This window comes from Cyrtonyx montezumae, unplaced genomic scaffold (genome assembly GCF_038088225.1).
Source record: "Cyrtonyx montezumae isolate F1298 unplaced genomic scaffold, pur_monq_1.0 scaffold_15, whole genome shotgun sequence".
In the NCBI taxonomy this organism is placed as follows: domain Eukaryota; kingdom Metazoa; phylum Chordata; class Aves; order Galliformes; family Odontophoridae; genus Cyrtonyx; species Cyrtonyx montezumae.
In genome coordinates this window covers 9,673,596-9,697,522 of record NW_027071881.1, presented here as the reverse complement: position 1 = coordinate 9,697,522, position 23,927 = coordinate 9,673,596, and the positions used below count along the sequence as shown (strand labels likewise).

At 55.6% G+C, this 23,927-nt stretch overlaps 1 protein-coding gene across 1 annotated transcript; it reads left to right on the top strand.

Annotated features, from left to right (window-relative positions):
- The first annotated feature begins 1,474 nt into the window (after positions 1–1,474).
- On the top strand, positions 1,475–23,223 carry MNT (MAX network transcriptional repressor). The gene is made up of 6 exons (XM_065732101.1): positions 1,475–1,665; positions 6,785–7,331; positions 9,514–9,555; positions 10,277–10,388; positions 21,033–21,225; positions 22,394–23,223. The coding sequence occupies exons 1-6, from the start codon at positions 1,593–1,595 to the stop codon at positions 23,107–23,109; spliced, it is 1,683 nt and encodes a 560-aa protein (XP_065588173.1). The 5' UTR covers positions 1,475–1,592; the 3' UTR covers positions 23,110–23,223.
- The last annotated feature ends 704 nt before the right edge of the window (positions 23,224–23,927 follow it).

Below are 23,927 nucleotides of genomic sequence, written 5' to 3'. Positions count from 1 at the left end.
GCCGCTTCCATCAGGGGATGTCACCACATTGTGAATGCTTAATGGCACTGATTTGTGCCTTCAGCTGCCAAAGCTGGGAGCTGGCTCAGCAGCCAGGAGCCCTCCGAGCACAGGGTTCAGAACAAACAACTCCTTGGGGTCAGTGTGTTGCAAGAGATGTTCCCAGACAGCCAGAAGGAAAGTTTGGTCTCCTAAAACAGTTAGCACACGTCCCAGCTATTCAGAAATATCTGGAAGGGTTTCCTGTAAAAGCTGCTTTTTAACAAGTGTCCTGTTCAGCCCAGGGGCTGTTGTGTTTTCAGTGGGCTTCTCCAGCACTGCTGGCTTTCTGACTCCAGAGTGACCTGCTGGAAGGTCGCTGCCATCGGTGCTGCCTCGGAGGTCAGGGTGGGTTTGGTGGCAGCACTGTGATCCCTTTTGAGATCTGGGGCCCTCCAGATGAACCTTCTGTAAACCCAAGCGGTTTGTAGGGTTACGCACGGTAGGAAAGGAAAGAGCACGGGCACGAGTTCACCTGGGAGAGGTGACAGCTCCGGGAGCACACGCACGGCTCCCTGCGCTGAGCTTTGCCCCGTGCTGTCCTGCAGGACAGCTGAGGGTTGGTAAATCAAAGTTCTTTACACAGAAGGAAAAAGATCTCCTGCAAATGCTCGTTTTCCAATCCCATTCCTTCCGTTATGTTTGCTGATTCATTTTGTTTTCCGTGACTTCAGTACCTTTTCCCAGCTCCAAAACGAAGTTAATCGCAAGCAGATACTCGATACTGAAAGTTTAACTGAGCTTCGTGAGGCGCTGAGAAAAGGGCCCCGCGAAGGCCGAGGGGCGGCAGCTGTGGGGCGTCCGTCGGTCCGTGGGAGCGGGCAGTGCTCGCGGGGTCTCTCCCACGGCGCTGCTCCGGGGGCTGCCCCCCCCCCCGGCTAGGGCTCGGGAAGAGCACTCCGTATAACACTGAGCTGCAACGACTCCCAGAGCTGCGGGGGGCAGCCACGCGCGCGCAGATCCGCCCCCTCCCGCGGTGCCCCGGCCCCGCCCGGCCGCGGTGCGGCGCCTTTAAGGCGGGCGGCGGCGGCGCGGGGCGCCCATGTGGAGGTGCTCCATGCCGTGTTGTCCTCCGCGCCCATTGGTCCGCGCCGCGCTGACAGCTCGCGCGGCACCGCCAGCGCACTGCGGGGGGAGGGCGGCCCGCAAAGCGCGGCGCGGAGCGCGGCCCGGACCGGCTCCTCCCGCGGGGCTCCCGCCGCCGCGCCCCGATCCCAGCGCTCGCCCGCGCCTGCCCCCGCCCCGCGCGGCCAACGGGGCCCTCCGCCCGCCCCCGCTCCGCCCCGGCCCGCCCCGCTCCGCCCCGCCGCGCTCCGCCCGCCCCGTCCGCGCAGCGCTCCGCTCCGCGCCGCGTTTTTCCTCTGCCCGCCGCGTAGTAGCGGGGCCGCGCCAGCGCCCGCCTGTTGTGTTTCTGTTGCCGCCCGCCATCTTGTCGCCAGCGCTGCTGCTGCTGCTCCTGCTGCCGCCGCCGCCGCCGCCGCCGTCGGGGATCGCCGCGGGGCGGGGCGGCGCGGGCGGGAGAGGCGGCGGGCGGCAGCCGGGGGCCCCGCGCCATGAGCATCGAGACGCTGCTGGAGGCGGCCCGCTTCCTCGAGTGGCAGGCGCAGCAGCAGCAGAGCGCACGTGGTGAGAGCGGGGGGCGACGGCCGGGGGCGGGCGGGCGGGGGTCGAAGCGGCGCGGAACGGGGATGTTGGGGAGGGGGGGCGGGGGGGTCACGTTGGGGGGGGGTGGGGTGGTGGTGGAGGGGGGGGGAGCGCGGGGCCGCCCCCGCCCCGCCGCGCGGGGACACGCAGGGAGCGCGGCGGCGCGCCCCGGTGGGAGGGGCGGGGTGGGTGACGTGATTGGCTCCGCCCGCCTTCCACGTGCGCGGGGCCGCGCCACGCCCCGGTTTCCCGCGGAGAGCGGCGGCCGCCCCTCCCCACCGCGGCGCGGCCGTTCGGGCGGGGCGGCCGCCGCTTCCCCCCCTCGCCCCCCCCGAAGCCCCCCGAGCCCGGAGCCGCTCTTTGTTCCGCCGTGGCTCGGCGCGGGGCGGTGCGGGGGCCGTGGGTGCGCTGTCACCGCGTGCCGGCAGCCCCGCGCTGCTGCCGTGCGCGTACACACGCACGCACAAACGCGCAGCTCCTTTGTCTGTGTTATTTGCAAACTCCAGAGGCGTTGGAACCGATTTAGAGGGTGTCTGATTGCTCCGGATTGAGGTTAACGTTATGTAATCGAAGGAAAACATTATATGCTCTAAAAAATGCATCCACGGGCAGCTTCCATTTTTTCTTATGTTTTTCCCGTGTTTTTTTCTCCTGCTGCCCACACTGCTGATCCTTCCGTTTGTCTGAGCCTGCAGCATGGGCGGTGCTTGCTGCCCCGTCCCGTGTGGCTGCTGTGGCACACAGCTGTTGTGGGATGGCCCCTGCCGTGTGTGCCTGGGGGATTTCCCTCTGCACGGCCCAGAACGGCACTCAGGGATCCTGAAATGTGCCCTGCGGGGGCTTTTCTTCCTGCTCCCCGTGCCCGGGTTGCTGTGCTGAAGGTCAGAGGCTGCTCCCTGGTTGCTGCTGGTGTGGGGATGGCGGTGGTGCCGCAGGAGCTGCGGGCAAGTCCTGAGCTGCCCCGTGTGTCTGCGGAGCGCTGTGTAACCCAGGGATCCTGGCCAGCCCCTGAGTACTCCCTGCTGATTCGTGCCGGGCCCTCCCAGGACTGTGACCACAGTGCTGTGCAGGGGCAGCAGAACTGGGGACTGCTTTGAGCTGCGCTGAGAAGAAGGAGAGTTGGGTCCTGGTGGGCACGGCAGGCTCCTGAGCTCCGTTTCCTCCCACAGACGTGGGTGTACCACGGCTTTGTGCGTTCCACTGCCCCGTGTCCGTGCAGCCTTTGGTGCCGTGCCAGGCTGGGGCAGGGAGGCAGTGGTTCTCCACAGTTTCTTTTGTGTGCCCAGCAGGAGATGGGACCGGGTCCTGGCTGCCCTCGCTGCCATGTCCTGCTCTGACCACAGGAGCTGTTCAGTTTGAAAACAACTGCTCATCAGAATACATTACTTTCTGTTTCTTAAAAACGCTGATGCTCGGCAGAAAAGCCCTGAGACAGCACCTTGCATCAGCAGAGCTCGCCGGGCACGGAGCAGCCACGCTGGGGCACGGGCAGCGCTGCAGGGAACTCCCGCGGCCTTCGGGCAGGGACTGCTGGCTGAGGTGGGATCGCTTTTATGGCCGTCCCTGTCCATTTTCTCTTCCCATGTTCAGTCCCTCATTTCTTCTCCTGTCTAAGGGATGTAAGTGAAGCACGGCTGCGTTGCCTGCTGGGACTGAGAGGGTTTCAGGGAAGCACTGGAATAACAAACTTAGGCGTGATGTAAATTGTCCGTGGAGATGTTCGTGTTGCTTTGAGAACCATCTGTTGGGTGTTATTTAGGAATGGTTGGTTCTGGTTTGGGGCTGGAAGGCAAACCACAAGGTTTCGTGAGGCGTCCCCGACCTTCCCGTGTTCCTCCTCGGCTTTGGTGGAGGGAAGGGCTCTCTGGCAGGAGCACATCTGCCTGCACCCGCTTCCCTCAGTGGGGAAGAGGGTCGTGGTGTTGCTTTTCTGGTTTATCTCAGGTTTGGATGCTGGGGTCACTGTGGTTTCTGGAGCCAGAGATAGGCCCATCCCACTGAGGCCACTGACGTCAGCGCTGGTTGGAGCTACAGAGCACGGTTTACATGAGTGCTGATTTTGCTTTGCTCTTACTGATAGGACATAAATGTGTCATCGTCATCTGGCTGAGAAAATGGAGATTCGAGGTGGTGGTTGTTTGCAGTGAATGGTGACACCTGCAGAGAAGGTGTGGGGAGCGTGCATGGCGGCAGCGCTGCCCGGGGTGGGCCCGGAGCTGTTCGGTACTGGGACAGGGATCCAGGAGGGCCAGCTCAGCGCTTCCAGGGCTGTACCACCAGCCCCGGATCCCTCGTCGTAAGGCGTTTCCCCTCCTTTGTCAGCACTGCACTTCTGACACAGCCTTTCTGTAAGGATGCAGTGTCTGTGGTAGGGAGGACAGCGGGGCAGCGTGGTCCAGGCTGGCGCCCGGGCTCGGCTCCCAGTGAGCAGCAGCTGGTGGAGCTGGGGAGGGTGGGGAGGGTTTGGGGTGCAGGGCTGGGGGCTGCAGTCCCTTTGCCCGGGGAGGATGAGGGGCAGCGTGCTGCTCCCAGAGCTGAGCACTGTGCTGCTGCTGCTGACGTCATGTGCAGATCCGGGCTCGCGGAGCTCCGCTGGTTTCCAGGCACCGGGAAGCGCCGCGGCTGTTCCCCGCCGGATCCTCTTATGTCAGCAACATTTGGATGACTCAGCCCTGATTCAGACTGCGCTTTCCCTGTGCTGTGCCCTCCCCTTGCAAGTGCAGCCCAGAACGGCCTCTGCTGTATGCAGGAATGAGGAAGCGGTGCCTCGTTTATTTGATAATGAGCAAACAGGCTTCGTGCTACTCCACGTAGTGATGGGGCGTGAGTGGGATGGGGAACAGGAGCTCCCCATTTCCCCTGCCCTCTGCAGCCCATCCCCGCTCGCCACTGCCCAGCAGTGCAGTGGCAGCAGTGACGTGCTGTAGCTGCTGTCGCCCCCAGGCTGTGTGCTGCAGCTGAGCTGGAGCACTGCCTGGCACAGCACTGGGATGGGCAGTGCCTGGCAGTGGGCTCAGGTCTGTTCTTGACCTGTCTTGGCAGCGTCTGTCTCAGGTTTTCCTCCTGACTTCTGCTAATGCTTAGATGAGAGCGCCAGGGTCCAGACAGCAGCTCTGCCTCGAAGAAGCTTAAGAGGGATTGTTCATAGTTAGAAGTGCAGAGTGTCTGCAGCTGATGGCAGAGGTTGTCAGGGGCCCAGGGGACACTTGGGCCTCTCTTAACAGAATCAGCAGGAGTCAGCACTGTGGCTCTGCCCGCACTCCGCTGTCGGTGGGGGTGAGGTGCTCTGAGGACATCTGACCATCTCTGAGCAGACTCAGAGGTAAGCTGCTTGATTTTGCAAAGGCACTGCCACTGATGAATTATGAATATTGATTATGTCCCCAGTGCAAAATCAGAGCATTACAGATAGCATTAAAATTGCGTGAGGAGCGCCCACGGTGCGCAGGCACGAGCTGCTGTACCCTGACCACTGCAGCCCCACACCTCCTCTGTCACCTCATGTCCTGCAGTGGGCAGGAGGTGCTCCATGGGCAGGCAGAGGGAGGAGATAATTTTAAACCTGGCAGATTATTAGGTAACAAAGTTAGGAGTCCCTGGCACTGTGTATTCCTGGACTGCGAGGCCCCAGAATAGCAGCAGCTTGCTGGGCAGGGATTGTTGACCCTGTTTCTCTGCTGCCCTGTGACGAGGTCGGCCGTGTCCTCCCATCGCTGCTGGTGTTGCTGTCACCCACGTTACTTGTGGGTGGTGAGGCTGAAGGCTGCAGCTCCACTCGCAGGGATATGAGTGGATGGGAGCCTTGCAGCGCTGCATTGCTCCCCGCTCTGTTCAGCCCTGTGAAGGAAAACCGGGGAACTTTGTTCCTGGGAGAAAATAAAGAGCTCTGGGGGGTCTTCGTGGTGGTGTCTTTACTTTGTTTGCAAAGGGAGCAGAAGGCAGAGATGGCCTCAGCTTGCGCAGCATTGAGGTGTTTGTGTCCCAGGCACAGGCTGCTGGCAGGCACGCTGACCCCCCCCCAGGAGGGGCTGGTAGCCCAGTGCTTTGTTGCCTGGGGAGTCAGACAGAAGGCAGCAGCTCGCTGGTGTCAGATTTTGGCTAAAGCTATCCTTGAAATGAACCCTCCAGCTGAAGGGAGCTCAATATTTGCAGCACCAAAGGCCTCTCTGGCAGCTTGTCAGCAGCCCCAGGGCTGCACCTGCTTCGCAGAGACATTTACATAAGTATTTCTGATCAGCAGTGCATGCGTGTAACCTTTCTTTGCTGTGTGAAGTGAATGGGAATGATGCGTGGTAGGAGTGTCACTGCTGCTCTGCTGCTGCTGTGGAGCATCACCGGGGCAGCTCCGGGCTGCCCTGCACTGCTGAGCAGTGCTGCAGGGCTGGAGCAGCCTGGGCACGTTGGGATGTCACAGCCCTGGAGCAGAGCTGGGGCTTTCTGTCCCTCCTCGAGCTATACCCGTGCCATCCTGGCTTTTCCCTTGGCACTTGGATATTGCAGTAAGGAGGTCCCAGCTTGAAGTGTCCGGAGCAGCACACAGTGAGCTCCTTGGGCAGTGTTGGAGCTGTTGTGTGGAGGCCGTGTCTGGGTGCCAGGCCCCCACTGCCGTGGGTCTGGGATAAAGAAATGTCATTGGTGCCATGTTTGGGTGATTAGGGCCAGAGATCTGGATCAAGTTTAATGAGGTTTATTTTGCTAGCCAGGCCTCACAAATTGTGCTTACTTCGTCTGTCCTTCTAAAAACATACAGGGACACATACACATCAGAGTGAGTTTTAGGAGTTTGAGTAAAGTCATGGCAGCAGTGTGAGGTCAGTGTGAAGCCTGTCAGGCTGGGATTTGCCAGCAGCAGATGGGGCTGCTTAACACCAGGAGCAGTCTGGGACGGCTGCAGCCCCACAGGCACCGTGTTTCCCTGGCTGCAGTGTGCTGCACGCTGGGGTGGCCTGGGCAGGTTGGTCTGGGCTGTGGACACGGTGTGACCTTGGCCTTGTCCTAAGGCCTCTGGAAGTGCAGGCCGTGCCACGCTGGCTTTGTAAGGGCTGTGGGTGGGAGACACGGGGGAGCCCAGTTAATGGCAGTGTTCTGCGTTATCTTTCAGAAGAGAATGAGAAGCACGAGAAGCTCCGCCTGGAGCGGGAGCAGGAGCAGCGGAAAGCCAGCACGCCGCGGGCCAACCATGCCGTCCCCACGGAGGAGCCGCGGGCTGAGCTGCTGGTGCCCATCTCGCCGCCGGCCCCAGCCCCTCCACCACCCCCGCCGCTGCCGACCCCCATCTCCGTCATCCCCATCCCGGTGGTTACCAGCCCGCCGCAGCCTGCCGCCCAGGCCGCGCTGTCCCCGCCGCTGGCTCAGCGTCACCCGCCCCTCGTGAGCACTCCTGGAGTCGCCAAGGAGCCGTCCTCCGTGGCCCCGGTCATCCAGCGGCCCCCAGGCACACTGCTGCCAGACGGGAAGGCGGGCACGCCGGCGGGCAGCCCGAAGCAGCTGCAGCACTACACGGCGCCCGTCCTGGCCATCTCGCAGCACCATGTGGTCCCGCAGCCCATCCAGCCCCAGCCCCTGCCCCACCCGGCCCCGCTCGGTGCCCTGAAGCTGGCTCCGGCAGAGGAGGTGAAACCCAGCGAGCAGAAGAAGAGGCCTGGAGGGTGAGTGAGCCTGGTTCCCGAACGCTGCGCCGGCCCTGAGCAGCCGCTGCGCTGTAGAGTTTCAGATCAGAAGTGCTGAGATCCGTGGATGTGTGGATGCCCGGGTTGGTTTGGTTTGGTTTTGGATAGTGGGGTTTCTCAGCTTGATGTTTTTCATTTTTTGCCCCTGACCACAGTATACAAGTCTGTTTTTTCCAAGCCGGAGCAGCGTTAGGAAGCGAGTCCCACGCTGTCTGTCTGACCCCAGGCAGCACCTGGTGTTAATTTGGGCACAAGATCTCTGCTCACAGTGTTCGGGGGATCGAGCTGTGATCCCAGCAGGAGCTGCGTGGGGGCAGGGTTGAGTCCTGGGCAGTTCTGACTCCCAGGACAGGGTTCCCTGTGGCTGCTGTTCGCTGTTGGTATTGAGGGCCTTCAGAGCATCTGGGGCCAGAAAGGACTTAGGGCTGCTGAAGCCATCCCTGCGTGGGACGGGCCTCGTGGCCAGGCCGCTATGTTTGTATTGTTGTTCTTATGGACTTGGGCTGACTGATGCTCCTTATGGGATCTGGAGCGCGGTATCCCAGTATGTAGCCCGGGATTATTTATTGTGCTGTTTCTTACGGGGAATGAGTAGTTCCCTTTGCTTTCACAGCCACCTCTCGCCTGTCCCTGTGCTCCCACAGACCTCCTTTCTGCAGGACAGGTGACCGGGCTCTGCTCAGCCCTTCCTCCCATCCCTGCTAGCACTTCCCTGACCATTCCATTGCTCCCTGCACTGAGGGATGTCTCTGTGAGGCTGTGCCCAGAAGGACTGTGCCCACCCGTGGGGTCTCAGGGTGCCACGCAGCAGAGCAGAGGTGCTGGGGCCACGTGCTGCCTCGTGGCTCACAGCACTGCTCTGCTCCTCCGCACCCCAGCGGTGCCAGCAGAACTGCGCTGTGCACCACCACCTGCTCGGGAGGGATGTTCTGGCCGAGTCAGAATGTGCCCCTGCTGCTCACTGCCTCCCAGACAGTGCCAAGAACCATGAAGGTGTCAGCAGGTCAGAGCAGGCCCTTCGCATTCTGGCTCTGAGGCACAGAGCTACGGGTGCCACGCTGCCCTGAGCAGCAGTGCTGGGCTCAGGGGGTGTTCATGGTTTCCCCTGGGGCACAGAGATCCCAGTGTGCATAGAGGGAACAGTGGAAACCGTGTTTGTAGTAATAAAAACCTTTGCAAAGTGCTGATACAATTCCTTGTAGAAGGAATGTGCTCTTCAGAGCTCGCTGTGCTGCAGATGGGCACGTGGGCTTTCGCCGGGGGCTGCGTGGGCCTGGGGTGGGTTCTGGTGGCACAGTGGTCCGGGCGCACTGTCCATGTTGGGTGGTGTAAGAACAGAAAGGATGCTTTTTCCAGCTTGTAAATGTTTGGTGGGAGAAGGCTGTCAAATATTTATTTTTAAACACCTGAATGTTTGTTAAATATTTACCTGCCTCCTTCAGTGCTCTCCTCACTGTTGGTGTATCCTCAGTCACTTTGCTCTGGGAAGATATTCAACTCCTGTTGCTTTTTCTCTGTTGTACCTGAAAACCTTTGACTACAAGAATTCATTTGGCTTTTCCTAAAAGTTTTCCTGTGGCCTGTGTGGTGGGGGCAACCCAGGCCCTCCCGGAGGCTGACCCTGCCTTTCCCTTGAGCAGTGGCTGCAGGATTCCTGGATTACTTCACTCCGTATTTACGTTGGGCTGTGTTATTTCAGGCACAGGAGAAATGAAAGAGGTTTGAAGCTTGTCTACCAAGTGCTGTAAACTTTAATTTGTGACTGCACCAATGTCCCCCCGCTGGAGCGTGGGCATGGATCAGCAGCGGGTCAGAATCTGGTGCTGTGCACACACTGTGCACACCCGGGGTCCCTTCCTGGCTCTGGGGGTGGCCCCACGCTGCCTCCGTAGGCACATCACACTCTCACCTGTTGGATCTAAGTGTGCAGGACGTGGGTAATGCTCGTCCCATCACAAGTGTGTGTCAGGGATGGGTTTTACCTTAATACAGCACAGGGAGAACTACATATGCAGATAGCTCCAAAGCAGTGCTATCCACAGTGCCATTGTTCTCATATATTTACTTCTGTCTGGGACACACACACTGCTGAAAGTACAGGCTGAATGGCAATAGTTGTAAACCTGACACTGAGTTTATCTTTGTTCTGTTTGGGTTACAGGGTTGGGACCAGGGAAGTACATAATAAATTGGAGAAAAACAGGTGCGTAGAAAGCCAGGGTTTTGCTTTTTTTTTTTTTTTTCCAATTATAATTGCGTTTCACGTTTTGGTTTTTGCTTTTTGGCCTGTAGTCTGTCATTATTTGTTTGCCTTGGGCTTGTTTTTTGTTTTGTTTTGTTTTTTAACAAACAACTTGGACAGAATTCTTAGTTACATTTAATGAACCTTGCAATATTGCTTTGCTTTCTTATAGCTCGATTCTGCATCTCTGCTTCCCAGTACGTTTTCTTTATCTGCATAATGGCATTACAGTAACCTCGCAAAGCCCTGATCCCGCAAAGTAAATCCCCACGTGCATAATGGTGCAACTTCTCATTTGATTTGAAGCTGTAAACTAACCAAGAGCAGAGCCCAGCACGCACTGAGAGTACAGAGCAGAGCTTCCTGATCTGACACTTGTAGCCCAAATAGCCAAATCAGAAACATGGGGAGAGCGAAACCAATGGTGCAGGGAGGTGTGATGTGTAATTTGCGATAGCACAGCCGTTTCCTACCAAGGTAGGGCAGGAACTGGAGCTGTGGAAGCAGTCTGCCTGCTGGATTGGGATGGTTTGGTTTTAAGCATGCAGGTAGTCCCAGTGACTGCTATGCACATGTGCAAGTGCTTTGCTGGATTAAGGCCCAAATTAAGCTTCAGCCCTCTGCTAAATTGACTTCTGGTGTGCGCTCTCACAAGCTGACAAACCACCTGTGTTTTCTTTAGACGTGCACATTTGAAAGAATGCTTTGAGACATTAAAACGCAACATCCCCAACGTAGACGACAAGAAGACCTCAAACCTCAGCGTCCTAAGGAGTGCCTTGCGATACATCCAGGTACGGTGGCGGTCGGGTCCCTGCTGGTGGCCACTGCGCAGTGCTGTGTCTGCAGGAACAGGAGCAGTGCTAGCTGTGCTCGAACCAAGTAGGATTTCTGCTTTCTGGAGTGAAAAGGAAGAAAGGCACCCACCCTCCTCAGCCCCGTTGAGTGCAGTCACTTCTGAGCTCCGGATTTCCAGGGCTTTTCAGACTGCTGGCAGTGCTTGCCTCATGCAGCCTCCTTACCCTTGGGACTCCTACATAACTGTGAGTGCAACAGATAACCCACGTGATCCTAAAAAGGGACATCTCGCCTAAGTAAATCCATGATGTGGTACTGCTTTTTGGACTAAGGTGAATTCTAATCCATGTGTTCTGGGGAGGTTTTGAGTTTGCTTAACCAAGATGGACAGGCCTTGGGGTTTCTCAACTTTTTGATGAGAAGGAGATGTGTGGTCATTGTGTGGAGGTAGGGAAGGACTGCAATTTAGGGCTGCAGTGTGAAGCTCCAGGCTGATGGGGTACCAAGTAAGAGCGGGGAAAAAATGAAGATAAAACTGTGTTGTGGGAATGCAGGCTGAGTGAAATAAGCATCGCTGTTTGCTTATTGTTGTCGTGTTTGACACTGTCAGCAGTTTTGTCAACTGAGGTTGCATGTTGAGCTGTTCTTACCCTGAGGTGTTCTGCACACCTGGTGTTTGTAAAAGGCTGTTAACTGTAACAGAAGTGGTTCTTGAGAAGCGTCCTCTGTGGCTGTGATATCAAGAGCGTGTAGCACAACTGCAGTTTTGTCTAGAGAGTGGAAGAGTTGCCAAATCCGTAGCACTGTCTTGCAAGTGAAGAGAGCCAATAGACCTCATGTGTTTTGGCTGGGACAAAGAGTGCTGAGCTTTTCATGAGTTGTCAGTTTCCTTCTGTTTCTTTCCATATTTCTCAGTGTCTCACGTACCGTTTATTCTTCTGTTGGGAGGTGCTGGGCATTCCCTGCCAGCACTGTGTTTTCTTTCAGCATTAGACCACTTTGGCTCTTCTGTGTCGCCGTGGTCAGCAGTGTCCCACGCAGAGCCTTTGGTTGGGACCTGGAAACCAGACAGGCCCTCGTGGGGCACAGCCACGAGTGAGGGGCAGGCGGAAGGGAAGGATGCGTGTTGCTTCGGAAGGTTGCTTGTGGAGTTGTGGTTGTGTTGTAGCAGCAGGCACCAGGAGAGGTTGGAGCATTTCAGTGGGCTTCGTGGTGGTGTCAGTATGGAGTGGGCTTCCGTTGGCGCAGGCGGGGACGCATCGCCCATGGGTGCGCCGGGAGCTGAGTCGTGTGGTCCTGAGCAGCACTGCACCCATCTGTGTGCTGTGGGTGCTGGTGTGAGTGCTGGTTTGTCTGCCGGCGTGCTGCTCTCACACAACTGTGTTCTGTGCTTCTGGAGGGCAGCTTCCGATTCTCCGTGAGGACGTCCGTGGGGATGGCCAACTTTTCTCCCCTCACTGTTACCCATTGGGAAATGCATTGAGTTGGAGGCTGCACGAGCAGGCAGCCCCGGGTGGGTGAGGGCTGTGTGGATGTGCTGAGATGGGACCAACTGCAGAACCGGGTCAGGGCCGTGCTGGGGACGTGGGCAACGCAGCGCAGCAGTGGTGGCGAAGGTCACGGTGACCTCATCCATTCTGCCCGGCCTCCTTCCTGCTGGGAGCTCCCTGGCCGCGTCCCCGGCCACGTGTGCAGCGAGCACATGGCTCAGCTGAGGCCTGGCACGCTGCCTGCAGTGCCTCTGGGCATGGCACGGCCGTGCAGGATGGGGCTGCGTGCCCAGAGCCGTGCAGGGTTCTGCTGGAGGCTGCAGATGTGAGTGCTGCGGCCGTTGGCCTGAAGGAATCAGATGGCTGGAAACCTGATTTGTATTTTCTGACTTGAAAAAAGAATAATATGGCATCTTTTCGTTTCGAGTTTGGCTCGGATTTAACTCTGATCTGTTTCACCAAAAATAACGCACGCAGAGTTCAGTCTGCAGATGGGGGGGGCCAGGATGGGGGGGCACCCATGGGTGCTGCCTGCACAGCATCCCTGCAGCTCAGCAGGAGGAGCACGGAGCTGCTCAGAGAGCTGCCTGCACCCTGCTGTGCCCTGGCTCTGCTTGCTGGGCTCTGCTCGGTGCTGCCTCTGCCTTGTGGAGGGAACATGGGAGTACAGAGGAGCTCTAAAACTCAGCACGGCAGAGTTTCTTACAAAAGGAAGCAAAAACAACCGAGTGAGCCTTGTATGGGAGGAGTGCAGCGCACAGCCCCGAGGCGCTGCTGGGCTGATGCTGCTTGCTGCAAGGAGCACAGCAGCACTGGTTGCCACGGCCACTCTGCAAAATCCTTTTTCCCTCTTCCAGCTGGAACTTACGAACGAGCTGCTCGTCTCCTTGGCTGGATTTGGATGTTTGTATCTGCATCCAATCAGATAAGTCACAAAGTTGAATTCCGAACTTCCCGTGGAGCTGTCGTTCTAAGTCATCCTTAGAGCTGGGCCTGTGCTCTGAGGGAGTGAATTAGAATCTCTGCAATTAAGCACATTGCTGCACAAAGGAAATTAGGCTGAACGCAGCTGGAAGTTAATAATCCTTTTAAATGGCCGTTTGGCTCCAGGCAGCGTGGGCTGCTGCAGCTCTGCGGCCTTTGGGTGCGGGAATCGGCCGCGTGCATCGCGGCACCGTGTGCTGCAGTCCCTGCACATGGGTGCCACCCATTGCCCTCCCTGCTGAACTCAGTGGTGGCACTGCAGGGCTCCTGGCAGCTTCCTGGGTGGCTCCTGCAACGCAGAGAAGTGCAGTGGGAGGAGAATGTGGGTGTCTGCCTGGGGAGAGTGTGGGGCAGCGGTCTGGCACCGACCCAGGCAGCAGGAGCAGTGCTGCAGTGCTGGGCTGCTGAGTGTGGGGCAGCGTGCTGTGGCCAGTTGATGGCCGGAGCTCTGTGCAGATGGGTGTTCTGATTTAATTCTCTTTGAAGGGTTCCTTGCCCCTTGGAAGTGTTGTAATCATCTTAGTTGGAAGCTAATTGAGAAACAGCAAGGCTGTTTTCTCTTCTGTGTTCTCAGACTGTGCCTGTCGCTATGGTACCTGAACGCTTTCCAGTTTCAGGGGTTATTTCCCATTGCATGTGTGGTGTGACACCACGTCCAGGCCATTAGCTCACCGGGTGACACCAGGACAGCCAAAGTGAGCAGCTTGCAAGCGTGGAGCCACAGCCTGGCTGGCAGAGCTTCTCAGAAAGAGCAGAGCCAAGTGCTGATCGAACAGCGATGTGCTTAGAAAATAGTGGTCAGAACTGAGCTGCCCAGGGCTTCCCAGGAACAAAGAGCAGAATCCTCTGATGTCTGCAGAGTGGGACATGCTGTGACCCGTGTGCTGTGCACTGCTCAGCGCAGAGCTTGGAAAGGTATTGAGGAGAGGAAGGTGCTGTGTGAACTGCACACGGCTTGAGCTGTGCTGGAGGAGCATTTGCTCTGCATAAGAAATGCACTTGGCTCACGAGTTCATACAGCTCATCTGGCAGTTGTATTTGCTGCTTATTGGATTAGGATAGAAAATAGCTATGAAATGAATTTGGGATATATACAATGACCACTGAGTCATCTGTTGCCAGGACAAGAGGCAAGAGGGGATGGTTCTTCTACCTCGGGAGCTGGGCTTTGCATTCTACCCCGCAACCACTGACTGAACAATGTTGGAGCAAAGCCACTGACACCAGCAGGGACCTCACCTCGTGGTGCATGCCTCAGTCCTCCCTGTAGTCACCCAGAAGAATTTTTTGTTGCAGAACAATCCATTTTTTTCTGTTTATGTGCACTTAAAAATTTCTGTAAATGAGTGGCAAAGTCACACAGCTGCTGTGTGATCTGAGGCAGCCCCTGGGGATGCAGACCCTCCAGCTGCAGGAGCTACCAAAACCCAGTGTCACGGTGGGCATCTGCCCTTGTCCAGCTGCTGGGGACAGAGTGCTGCAGCAGAGCAGCGCTATTGGAGAGGTGATGCCTTCCTCAGGGGCTGAGTTCAGGCTAAAAGAAAAGAGGTGGTAGTGCACTGGGCTCAAGGTAATTGACATCTCTTGGGATTCCCAGATAAATCACTGTATTGCTCACTTTGAGGGAATGGTGCCCAATTTCCTCCTCTGATAACAAGGCAGGCTTCCTCAGCTGACCTTGCATCTCATCCCTGCTGTGTCCTTAGCTGTCTGCTTGGCAGGACCACCACTGCCAAGAGCACTGCCGTTCCCCTTTGCTGGGTGTAACTGCTTTGGGCTGAAGTTAAAGCAAGGGCAGTGTCGTTGATCTCAGATTGCTGTTGGCTGCAAAGCAGAGGAGGCTTTTGGCCAGCTCAGACCAGCAGCATGGGTGTGAAAAAGGAACAATGGGATTATGGCAGGCAGGAAAAGGGGTTCTGTCTGTTCCTAAACAAAACCCCAATTCAGGGAGGTGCCGTGCCCCAGGCAGAGCCCATCTACCTGATGCTAGAGTGTGGTCTCTGCTCCTGTATGAAAACCAGAGCTCAGGCAGTGCAGGCCAGAGCACTGATCAGAATTCATGAAGCTGAATTGCAATGATCTGATTAAGTTCCTCACCTTGAAAATATGACTGTAACTGGTGGTTCCAGTTGGTTGTTTCTGTGTTAACCCAGCACCAGCTACCAGCACAGATCTGTATCTTCTGTGCATCTTGGCTGCTAAGATCCTGAGTCAGGGTGCAGTTTCAGTGCCTCCCTCACGTGAGCAGCACTCACATGCAGCAGCACTCCTTTGTGTTGTTTACCTGACCTGAGCAATTGATTCTACCTTGTCTAATTAGCTGGAATTTCACTGCAGTAACTGCAGCACGGCAGGCTGCGGCCCTTCGGACAGTGGGTGCTTTAAAGCTCAGACCTTGCTGGGTGAGCAGAACCAGCTTCCCTGATGAGAGGCACAGGGGTGGGTTCCCCCGGGTGGTGGTGACTCAGACAGGAGTTGGGGTGGGGTGAACAGATTTATAAATCTTTTTCTGTATTTTTTCATTGATAGAAAACCTGCAGCTGCCGCAACTGCCGTCGTCTCAGTAACACCTTCTGGAGCACTCAGGGTTGTAAGAACAGAAGTGCTGCGTGGTGGGGGAGGGACGGTGAGCTGCAGCCCATGGGTGCATGGTGTCAGTGTGGTGGGAGCGCAGGGAGCATGGCAGTGCGGGAGGGCAGGGCTTTGCTTCAGCTGTAGCTCTGCACAAGTCACCCACCTTTAAAATAAAGCCAAAACCACAAATAGAGCACCAAGGAGTCCACAAACAGAAGGTGACCGCTGGGTTTGGTCTGCAGTTCTGCGTTTTCTGGAGGTGGTTGGGAGCCCCATGGCCCAGGTGATGGGGAGCATGAGTTCCCCTTGTTACGGACAGCAAGGTGTGTGCTGATCCTCTCTGGGATTACTGTGAAGTAGTCGGTGACCTAATAAAGTTACAGGCCTGTAGTTACGAGAGGACAGTACTGCTGTGCTCGGTCCTTTGTGCAGTGCCACGCAGCCACACTGGCAGCAGCTGTCTTTGCAGACATTGTCAACAGCAAAACAGCAAATGTGGGATTTTGAAACCATGACACAGCAGCCGGAAGTCGGGATCAGCTCAGTCTCCTTCTGACATGTTGGTGTCGCAGTGCTGTGATAGAAATGCTGATAAAACTTGAGCTGGACAATGTGGAAATCGGGGTACGGTTTTACAGTCTCCCAGGCTCGCTGTCAGTGCTGAGCAGTGCTGCCAACCCTGGGCTGCCCTGCACTGCCCTGCACTGCCCTGCACTGCCTGGTGATTCCTTCTCAGTGCAGCTGTGGGCAGGCAGCAGTGCCACTCCTGGCAGTGGGCAGGCACACACTTCAGAGCAGGAGTGGATTTCTTTGTCCAAGTGCTGTCACTTCTGTCTGTCTGTCTTGCCTCTAATGTCATAAGCAGTTAAAAATGCTGTAGCAAGTTTAGGTGTAGGATGTCCTCTTTGCATGTGACTTCTTGGCTCTGTTGAAGCTGCTTGTGGTGCCGTCACTTTTGTTGAATGCAGAGTGGTCCGTTGGCTCGTGGCCTCGTGCAGGTGCAGGTGGTTGTTTGCAGGAGCCCCCGGGCTCTGTGTGCTGACCTGAGCCCTCCTCCTGCTCCCTCCGTGGCCATGGAAGTGAGGGCAGGAGGCGGACAGAAATCCGGAGCTGACCCAGATCTGATTGTAGGCTGTAGGTGGAGCTGCCTCCGCACGGCAGTGGGGAAACCGGGATGGAGAAGTGTGGGAGAATGGGGCAGAGCAGCGGGGGCTGTTCTGAGCCCCACAGGTCCGGGCTGGAAGCACCTTGCTATGCCCTCACCCCAGGACACAGCCAGCCCCTGCTTTGTGAGACAGTGCCAAGAGAAACGCCGGAGCGCTGCGGCGTGCAGTGCTCGCGTGTCCCCACGCTGATCCCACCTGTGAGGAGCTGCCTCCCTGGGCTGCCCGCCCTGCGTCCACGTGCAGGCTCAGACAGGCTTAGGAGTCCCAGTCCAGCGGGTTTGTCATCAGTAGCAGTCACTACCTGAAATGCAGTGCTGGTTGTTTCAGCTTGCGGGTTATTGTTGGAGTTACACCGTGGATGTATTGGCCACAGGAGCCAAATGAAAGCAGTTTGTTCAGGATGGTCTCCTACGTAACCAACACCGCAGCATTTCCAGGCATTTGGGGCACCCAGTGTCTCTTGGCATCGCTGAAAGTGTCTTTTATTTCCTGAATCAGAGATTCCCACAACCAAACTGTCGTTGCAAACAGTACTTCAGGATATTGTTAATGTTGGGTTTCTCTTGGCCTTGAATGCACTGTGTGGGAACAGAGCTGAGCTGGTGGAGGCCAGCACAGTCCCGCTGGTCGGCCCTGGCAGCGGCCGTGCCTCTCCTTGTGCCTGTGCTCCATGTTCCAGCTGCTTGCTGCGGGTTTTGGTTTGTGGTCCTCTCTGAATTTATTCGTTATCTTCCTGGTTTGGTTTCTCTTGACCTCCTGCCCCAAGAACTCAGTGCTGAGCTGTGAGCTGTGCTTGCAGGAGCCGGGTCCTCCTGTGGATGGCTTTGTTTCAGGAGCAGCGTTCTTCCAGAGGTTGAAGCCCAACGTGTTTCCAGTGGGAGTCCCCAGTGCTAACAAAGCACGCACGCTGCGTGTCCTCACTTCTCACGGTTCTCTGCTCCAGACAGATGTGCAGTTCTGTGGAGTATTTCTGTGCGGATATTTCTGTGAGCTGCCCCCTGCCAGCACTGTCCTCTGCAGAGGAGCCGAGGCAGCTCCTGCAGCAAACAGCGTGCTCCTTTCCTGAAACCACAGCCCTCGCTGCGTGCATGTGAGGGTGAAGTCACATCCTAGAATATAACAGCGCTCTTTGGCTGCCTTCCTTGTCCAGGGTTAAACAAATGGAAAAGCTGGGCCACGAGCTGCTGGCCGCCAGTCCCGTGGTCTGCGGACAGAGCTGTGCTGCTGTGTCTGCTGGAGGTGTGGGCCGGGCTGGGGCTGGGCCTGGAGCACCATGCTCCGTGCACATCTCCTCAGTTTGATTTTTGTTTTGGCACTCCTGCAAAGCATTAGTTTTGACAGTTTAGGAGGCTGAAAATAACACAAAACCAGAGGTAAGCAGCATGAAATGCTGCACCTCGTTCCTCCGCAAACAGGCTTCTCTGTAGGGTGCTAGCAGACAGTGGCTCCTGACAGCCATGAGTGCAGATGTTATTGTTTGCATGAGCTGTCAGATGAGTGCTGTGTCCGTCAGTGCATTGAGAGATGCTGGATTGCTGCTGCAGCTGCAGGCCATGTGCTCCTTAGGAGCAATGCTGCGTGCAGCCCGGCCTGGAGCAGGTGGACCCATGCAGTAACAGCCCAGAGCTCTGCGCGGAGCACAGCACAGTGCCACCAGTCCTGGGGCACTGGGGCTGTAGCCCTGTGCCGTGCAGGACCTGTGGAGCACTCTGCAGCCTGCAAGGCCACATCTGTAAGAGCCAGCCAGTGCTGCAGCTGCCATGGAAACAGGATTTTGTTCCCGTGGCAACCAGCTGGGGCTTTCCCAAGAGCAGAGTGAGAGCTCTTGGAGAAGGAGCAGGATGGTGCCCTGCCGTGGGGCTGGTCCTGCTCGTGCTGCTCCCTGCTGTGGGGCCGTGGTGCTCCGGAGCTCTGTGTGCAGCTCTGGCTGCGCTGCTGCCATTGCTGCCCAGGGCAGCTGGTGCTGATGTGCATGCAGGGATGGGCACTGTTGTTCAGTCACGTTTGGGCTCTGCTCTGTGGCTGCAGGTTATGCTGTGTTGGCTGAGAAATTGCTTCAGTGCTGGGTTTTAAAGAAACTGCTTGTTGCACCCAAAGAACTGCAGAGAAGACATAGCAAGATTCAAAGCTGGAATGTCTAGAACGGATGTGATGAGTGCAAAGTCCCAAAAGTACCAGAGGTGAGCACAGCACTGAGATGTGTGGCAACAGGGCAGTCCCTGTGAGACCAAGATCCTTCCCTTTGGTTTGAGCTGTCCTCATTGCATACAGCAGTCAGAGTGCTGCGTGGCACGGGGCAGCCCGTGCTCTGCAAGGCACGTGGCACTGTTGTGCGTGGCTGCTGCTCCAGGATGGCATTGCAGGGAGCTCCGTTGGCCGTGAGCTCCAGATCTGCTCCAGCAGCTGCAGAGAGTTATGGAATCCGATTCGGAATTAGGAATCACTTCCATGATTGCTCATTGATGGGGAATTTTTAATCAGTGGATGCCGAGTAGTAGAGCACAACAGCTGAAATATGCTTTTGGAAGAGCTCGTAATTGAAAGCGAGTTTTTAAATTGCTAATGTAATGCCTATAAGGGGAGCTTTTTAATAAGGCCTCTTAAGCCTCGCTGATTCCAGCACAGGGTTAGCACTATTCCTGAGGCAAGCATAGAGAAAGCAGTGGGAGCATTATTCTCAATCTTGACATAAGAATAAGCAATTTAATTACAGCCAGCTATAAAATGGAAAATTCTTTACAGTGACAAATGGCCGCTGTGGTGCGGTGACAACAGCACTTCGTTTCTGGTTTGTTTACCAAGCAGTGGCAGTGGGATGCACAGGAGGACCCCATAACGGCCCCAAAGTGAGGAGAAGAGTGTGCACGGAGCAGCAGCACTGCAGCTCACACTGCGGCTGTCGGCTGCTGCCGTGGCTGTGTTGGGTTTACTGTAATAATCCGTGTGGGAAAGGGCTGCTTTGAAGCTGAGAGCTACGTGCAAAGCAGGAAAATCCCATTCCACGCGTAGCAAAGGCAAACAGCTTCCAGGCAGGCAGCTCCCTGGGACTGCTCCGTGCTGGTGCAGAGCCCTGCTGGCGTGCGCAGCTGAGTCACTGTCGGGCACAGCCGTCGCTCTCAGAACTGTCCTTCCCTTCTGGGAAATGGAAATGAAAGGGATACTCACGCCTGCAGCAGACTGTTCCTGTGTGCCCTGCGTGGACTCTGCTCCTGATGTCACGTAGGAGTTAAACTGCACAAACTGTTTGGAGTGAAATCGTGAGCTCCTTTTAACCAGAGCTGGCAGCTTTTTGCAGAGCTTCCCAGCAGCCAGCCCCAGTGTGTGCTGCAGGAGCACAGCCCTCACAGGGCAGTGAGGTGCACCAGGGAGAGCAGCACTGCCTTGGCACCAGGGAGAGCAGCTCTGCCTTGGCAGCCATCAGGAGTAAAGGTTTGAGCTTCAGGGGCACGCATCCTGCATCGGGCAGCTTCAGCCCTGGCACTGAGGCTTTGTCAGAGCCCTCGGCACAGCCACTCCTGGTGCTTCAGGAGGAGTGGTGGCTCAGATGGCAGCTGCAGACCCTCAGCTGTCCCGGGTGCGCGTGCCTCTGCTTCGTGACATTTCATCCTGCAGAGACAGGTGGTCGGCCACGCGGAGGAATTCCTTTATTAAGTTCAGTTCTTCGTTACTGACTTCGTTTCGTGTAGTTCTGGTGGTCCTCCCTACCCATCTCAGCTCCAGCCCCAGGTGCCAGTTCTGTTGGCTGATGCCAGCTTTGGTGCATGGAGTGTCAGTGTGATTGCTGCTTACTTCAAAATAAACGTAACCGCTGTGATTGTGGGTTGGTGCTTTTTGTGTAGAGGTGTTCTGCTGTGAAACTGCTGCTGCTGTAAGAAATTCCTGTGCTCTGCAGGGTAACAGCCCTAGGAACAAGTGTGTGGGTCCGACTTGAGGCGTGAGTGGATCCTGGAGCCTTCATCACCACTTAGCCCTGTGCAACGATCGTGTCCTACACAAATGAGTTTTAGCCTTTAAAAAATGCTTTTTCGTGCCCGTGTTGAAGTTCTCTCTCTGTTCCTGATTGACCCAAGTGCTGCCTGCCGTCACTCTGTGCTGATGGTGGAGTTCTGCAGCTTTCCTAAGCAGTTCCAGACTGCTCTCCCTAGAGCTGGTGACTCACACCTGACCTCATTAACCATTTCAGCTTTGGAGGCTCATTAGTTTTCCTTCAGAAAGCAGAAAGTGGCTGGCCGAGGTAACCCTCGTGGTCAGGTCCTTCCCCTTCTGTGTGAACTTGGAAGTGATACCTATACCTGAACGCAGCCATACCAGCACAACTAATAATAAAAGAAAACCAGCAATGAATGAGGCAATGACTAGCTTAGCGTAGATTACATTTGTCTGTTTTCTCCTTAGATGGTTCTTCTTTACTTTGTTCTGTCTTCAGACTTTAAAGAGAAAGGAAAAAGAATATGAGCATGAGATGGAACGGCTGGCAAGGGAGAAGATCGCTACCCAGCAGCGGCTGGCAGAACTGAAGAACGAGTTGAGCCAATGGATGGACGTCATGGAGATCGACAGAATTGTTCGACAGACAGTTCAGCCAGAGGATGACCAGGCATCTACCTCCACTGCATCAGGTACCCATCATCTCTCTCTTGTAACCATCATTGTACACTGCTGTAGTGGAGGTGGGGGGTGGGGATCTTCAAGCAGATCGGTGTGTAAGTGTGCTGATGTGTTTGTGCACAGAGGTAGGAAGGTGTTCAGCCACACAGAAAAGGAATTGGTACAGGAGAGGTCACCTTAATGAGCCTTTACCTTGCATGAGGAGGATTCACAGTGAACAGAAATGATGCTGTTCCCAGTGAGAAGTTCTGTGGGGCAGCAGAGTGCATGCTTTCCTCTGTACCAGTGGCCTGCAGCAGGAGGAATAGGCAGTCATGGCTGGACAGCACTTTGCTTTCCAGAGATCAGAAGGGTGTAGCAGTTTTTTGCCCAACTATTTGCTGCAGTTCTTAAAATCACTGTGGCATTTGCTCGTGGTGCTCCAGGCAGAGCAGGTGCCCAGAAAGGGAAAACCTGAGCTTTCTGGTTCATCCAGATTCCTGCTCTGGACCTTTGAACGCACTCCAGACCATCTCCAAGTGTGGAAGCTGGGAGTAGGAGAGCTTTGTAAATAGAGGCATCAGCTGTTCTCTTCTCCAGCTGTCCCCTGCTGATAATGATCTCTTCAAGCTACTACTGACCACAGAGCTTGCAAAAGGGAAGTGCCTTCCCTGGTTATCCTGCTGCTCCTGCGTGACTGGCGTTAGGGCAGGCAGTGCAGAGTGCCCTGCTGATGATCCTCATCTCCTTCAGGTCAGCATCACCTCATTAATTTGTAGGCTGAATGGAGACACCTTTTTCCAGAACCAGACCAATAAATTTGCTGCCTTGGTTCTTCATCAGTGTTTCCTTCCTGCTCTTGGAGCAGAAGTAGTTCTAACTGGATGACTTACCAGGAAAAGAAATCCTTTTCCTCTTTGTGCAGAGAGCACTCCTCAGTGCAGACTTTGTCCATCTGCCTCAGCTCAAGTTGCTTCTCTTGCCTGCCAAGTGGGATCTCCCAGCCTCTGGTGAGCACCTCTCTCCAGCTGAGCTGAGTGAGCCCGCTGTGCTGTGCTGTGCTGTGCTGCTCTCCCTCGGCTCAGTGACTCCTCCTGCTGTCCTCTCTGCCACGTGTGCTGCCCTGTAGGAGAGGCTGGTTAGCCCAGTTCATGCTCTGCTATTTTTTATGGGAGTTTCTTCCTTTCGTTCTTTTTCCAGAGGGTGAAGACAACATGGATGAAGACATGGAAGATGACAGGCCTGTGAACTCGTTACCAAAACTAGCGCAGCGCCAGCACCCGGAGCTCCTGAAAGCCATCCCTCCAAACGCTGCTTCCCATCACCTGGCGGTTTTGCCTCAGCACCTGTCTCTCCAGCAGAAACAGCCCCCAGCCCACGCACAGCCTTCCATCCAGACACAAGCACTGGTCCAGCCGCAGGCGATTGTCCCAGCACAGACTCACATCGTGGCGGCTTCGACAGTGCAATCGACTGTTATTGCCCACACCGCCACGACCCACGCCTCGGTCATTCAGACTGTCAACCACGTCATTCAGGGTCCACAGACCAAGCACATTGCCCACATTGCACCTTCCACATCCAGCCCCGTGCAGCTTACCACTGCTGCTCAGCCTATCGGCCACATCACTGTGCACCCAGCCACCATCAACCACATGGCCCACCTTGGCCAGCAGCTGCCCATCTACCCTCAGCCCGTGGCCGTCAGCCAGCCCGTGGTGAGCCACATCGCTCACACGATCTCTCACCAGCAAGTGAATGGAACCACGAGCCTTGGCCAGCAAGCGGTGATGGCCAAGCCGGCTGTAGGAACCCAAGTCGTCCATCACCCGCAGTTAGTTGGGCAGACGGTCCTAAACCCAGTAACTATGGTCACCATGCCATCCTTCCCCGTGAGCACGCTGAAGCTGGCCTAGAGAGGAAAAAAGCAAAAAGCTGAAGGCTTTGTTGGGAACCTTTCCTAAACTCCGTACATTCCAACCACGTCCGACTCCGCGGGACAGCGGTGCGGGGCACAGAGCGGTGTGTGCGGGGCGGGCAGCCTGGCACGGCCAGCCAGGCCACTGCACTCCGGTTCTGTCCGTCTGAGGAAACTTCAGAGACAGTTGTTGATGGTGATTTTTTTTCCTTTTATGTGTAATCGGTGAAATATGGTTATGATGTTCTTCAGACTTTATTTTTCCCCTTTTATGTGTTGCTTCTTTGTAGAATAAATCTGCTGATCTCTTTATGGAGACGTTGCGTAGAATGGGAAAAAAAATCATAAAAGTCTATATTTATATATATGTGTGTATGTGTGTGTATATATATGTATATACATATATATATAAATATAACATTTGAAGAAGGCCTTTTGTAAGGTTGATTATTTTGCAGGATTATTAGTCAAAATTCAGTTTTGGAGGAAGAAGACACAGTGTCCTCTCTAAACAAGAAACTTTAAGTTGGATGGTTTGGTGGACCAGGGTACATAGACACACACACACACACACACACAAAAGCAAATTGAACATTCAAGGTATTTCCCATCAGTATATTACATTTCAAAAAACCATCTAAAATCACTGTGACTTGTTATGGCATTCTAAGGAAGTTCTCTGTCCTGTTTAATAAAAGGAAAAAGAATACACAACCTGACTTCATTTGTTGGAGTGTTATAAATGCTTTGATTTTTATAGCTATGTCAAAAAGATAAAAAAAAGCAGCATTGTTTTTCTTATTTTAATGGATGACG

Excerpts from the sequence above, each read along its gene's own strand:
- MNT (XM_065732101.1), top strand. The coding sequence starts at position 1,593 with ATGAGCATCGAGACGCTGCTGGAGGCGGCCCGCTTCCTCGAGTGGCAG. Across the intron at positions 1,666-6,784 it reads GCAGCAGCAGAGCGCACGTG|AAGAGAATGAGAAGCACGAG; the intron begins GTGAGAGCGGGG and ends GTTATCTTTCAG. Across the intron at positions 10,389-21,032 it reads GTGCCTTGCGATACATCCAG|ACTTTAAAGAGAAAGGAAAA; the intron begins GTACGGTGGCGG and ends TTCTGTCTTCAG.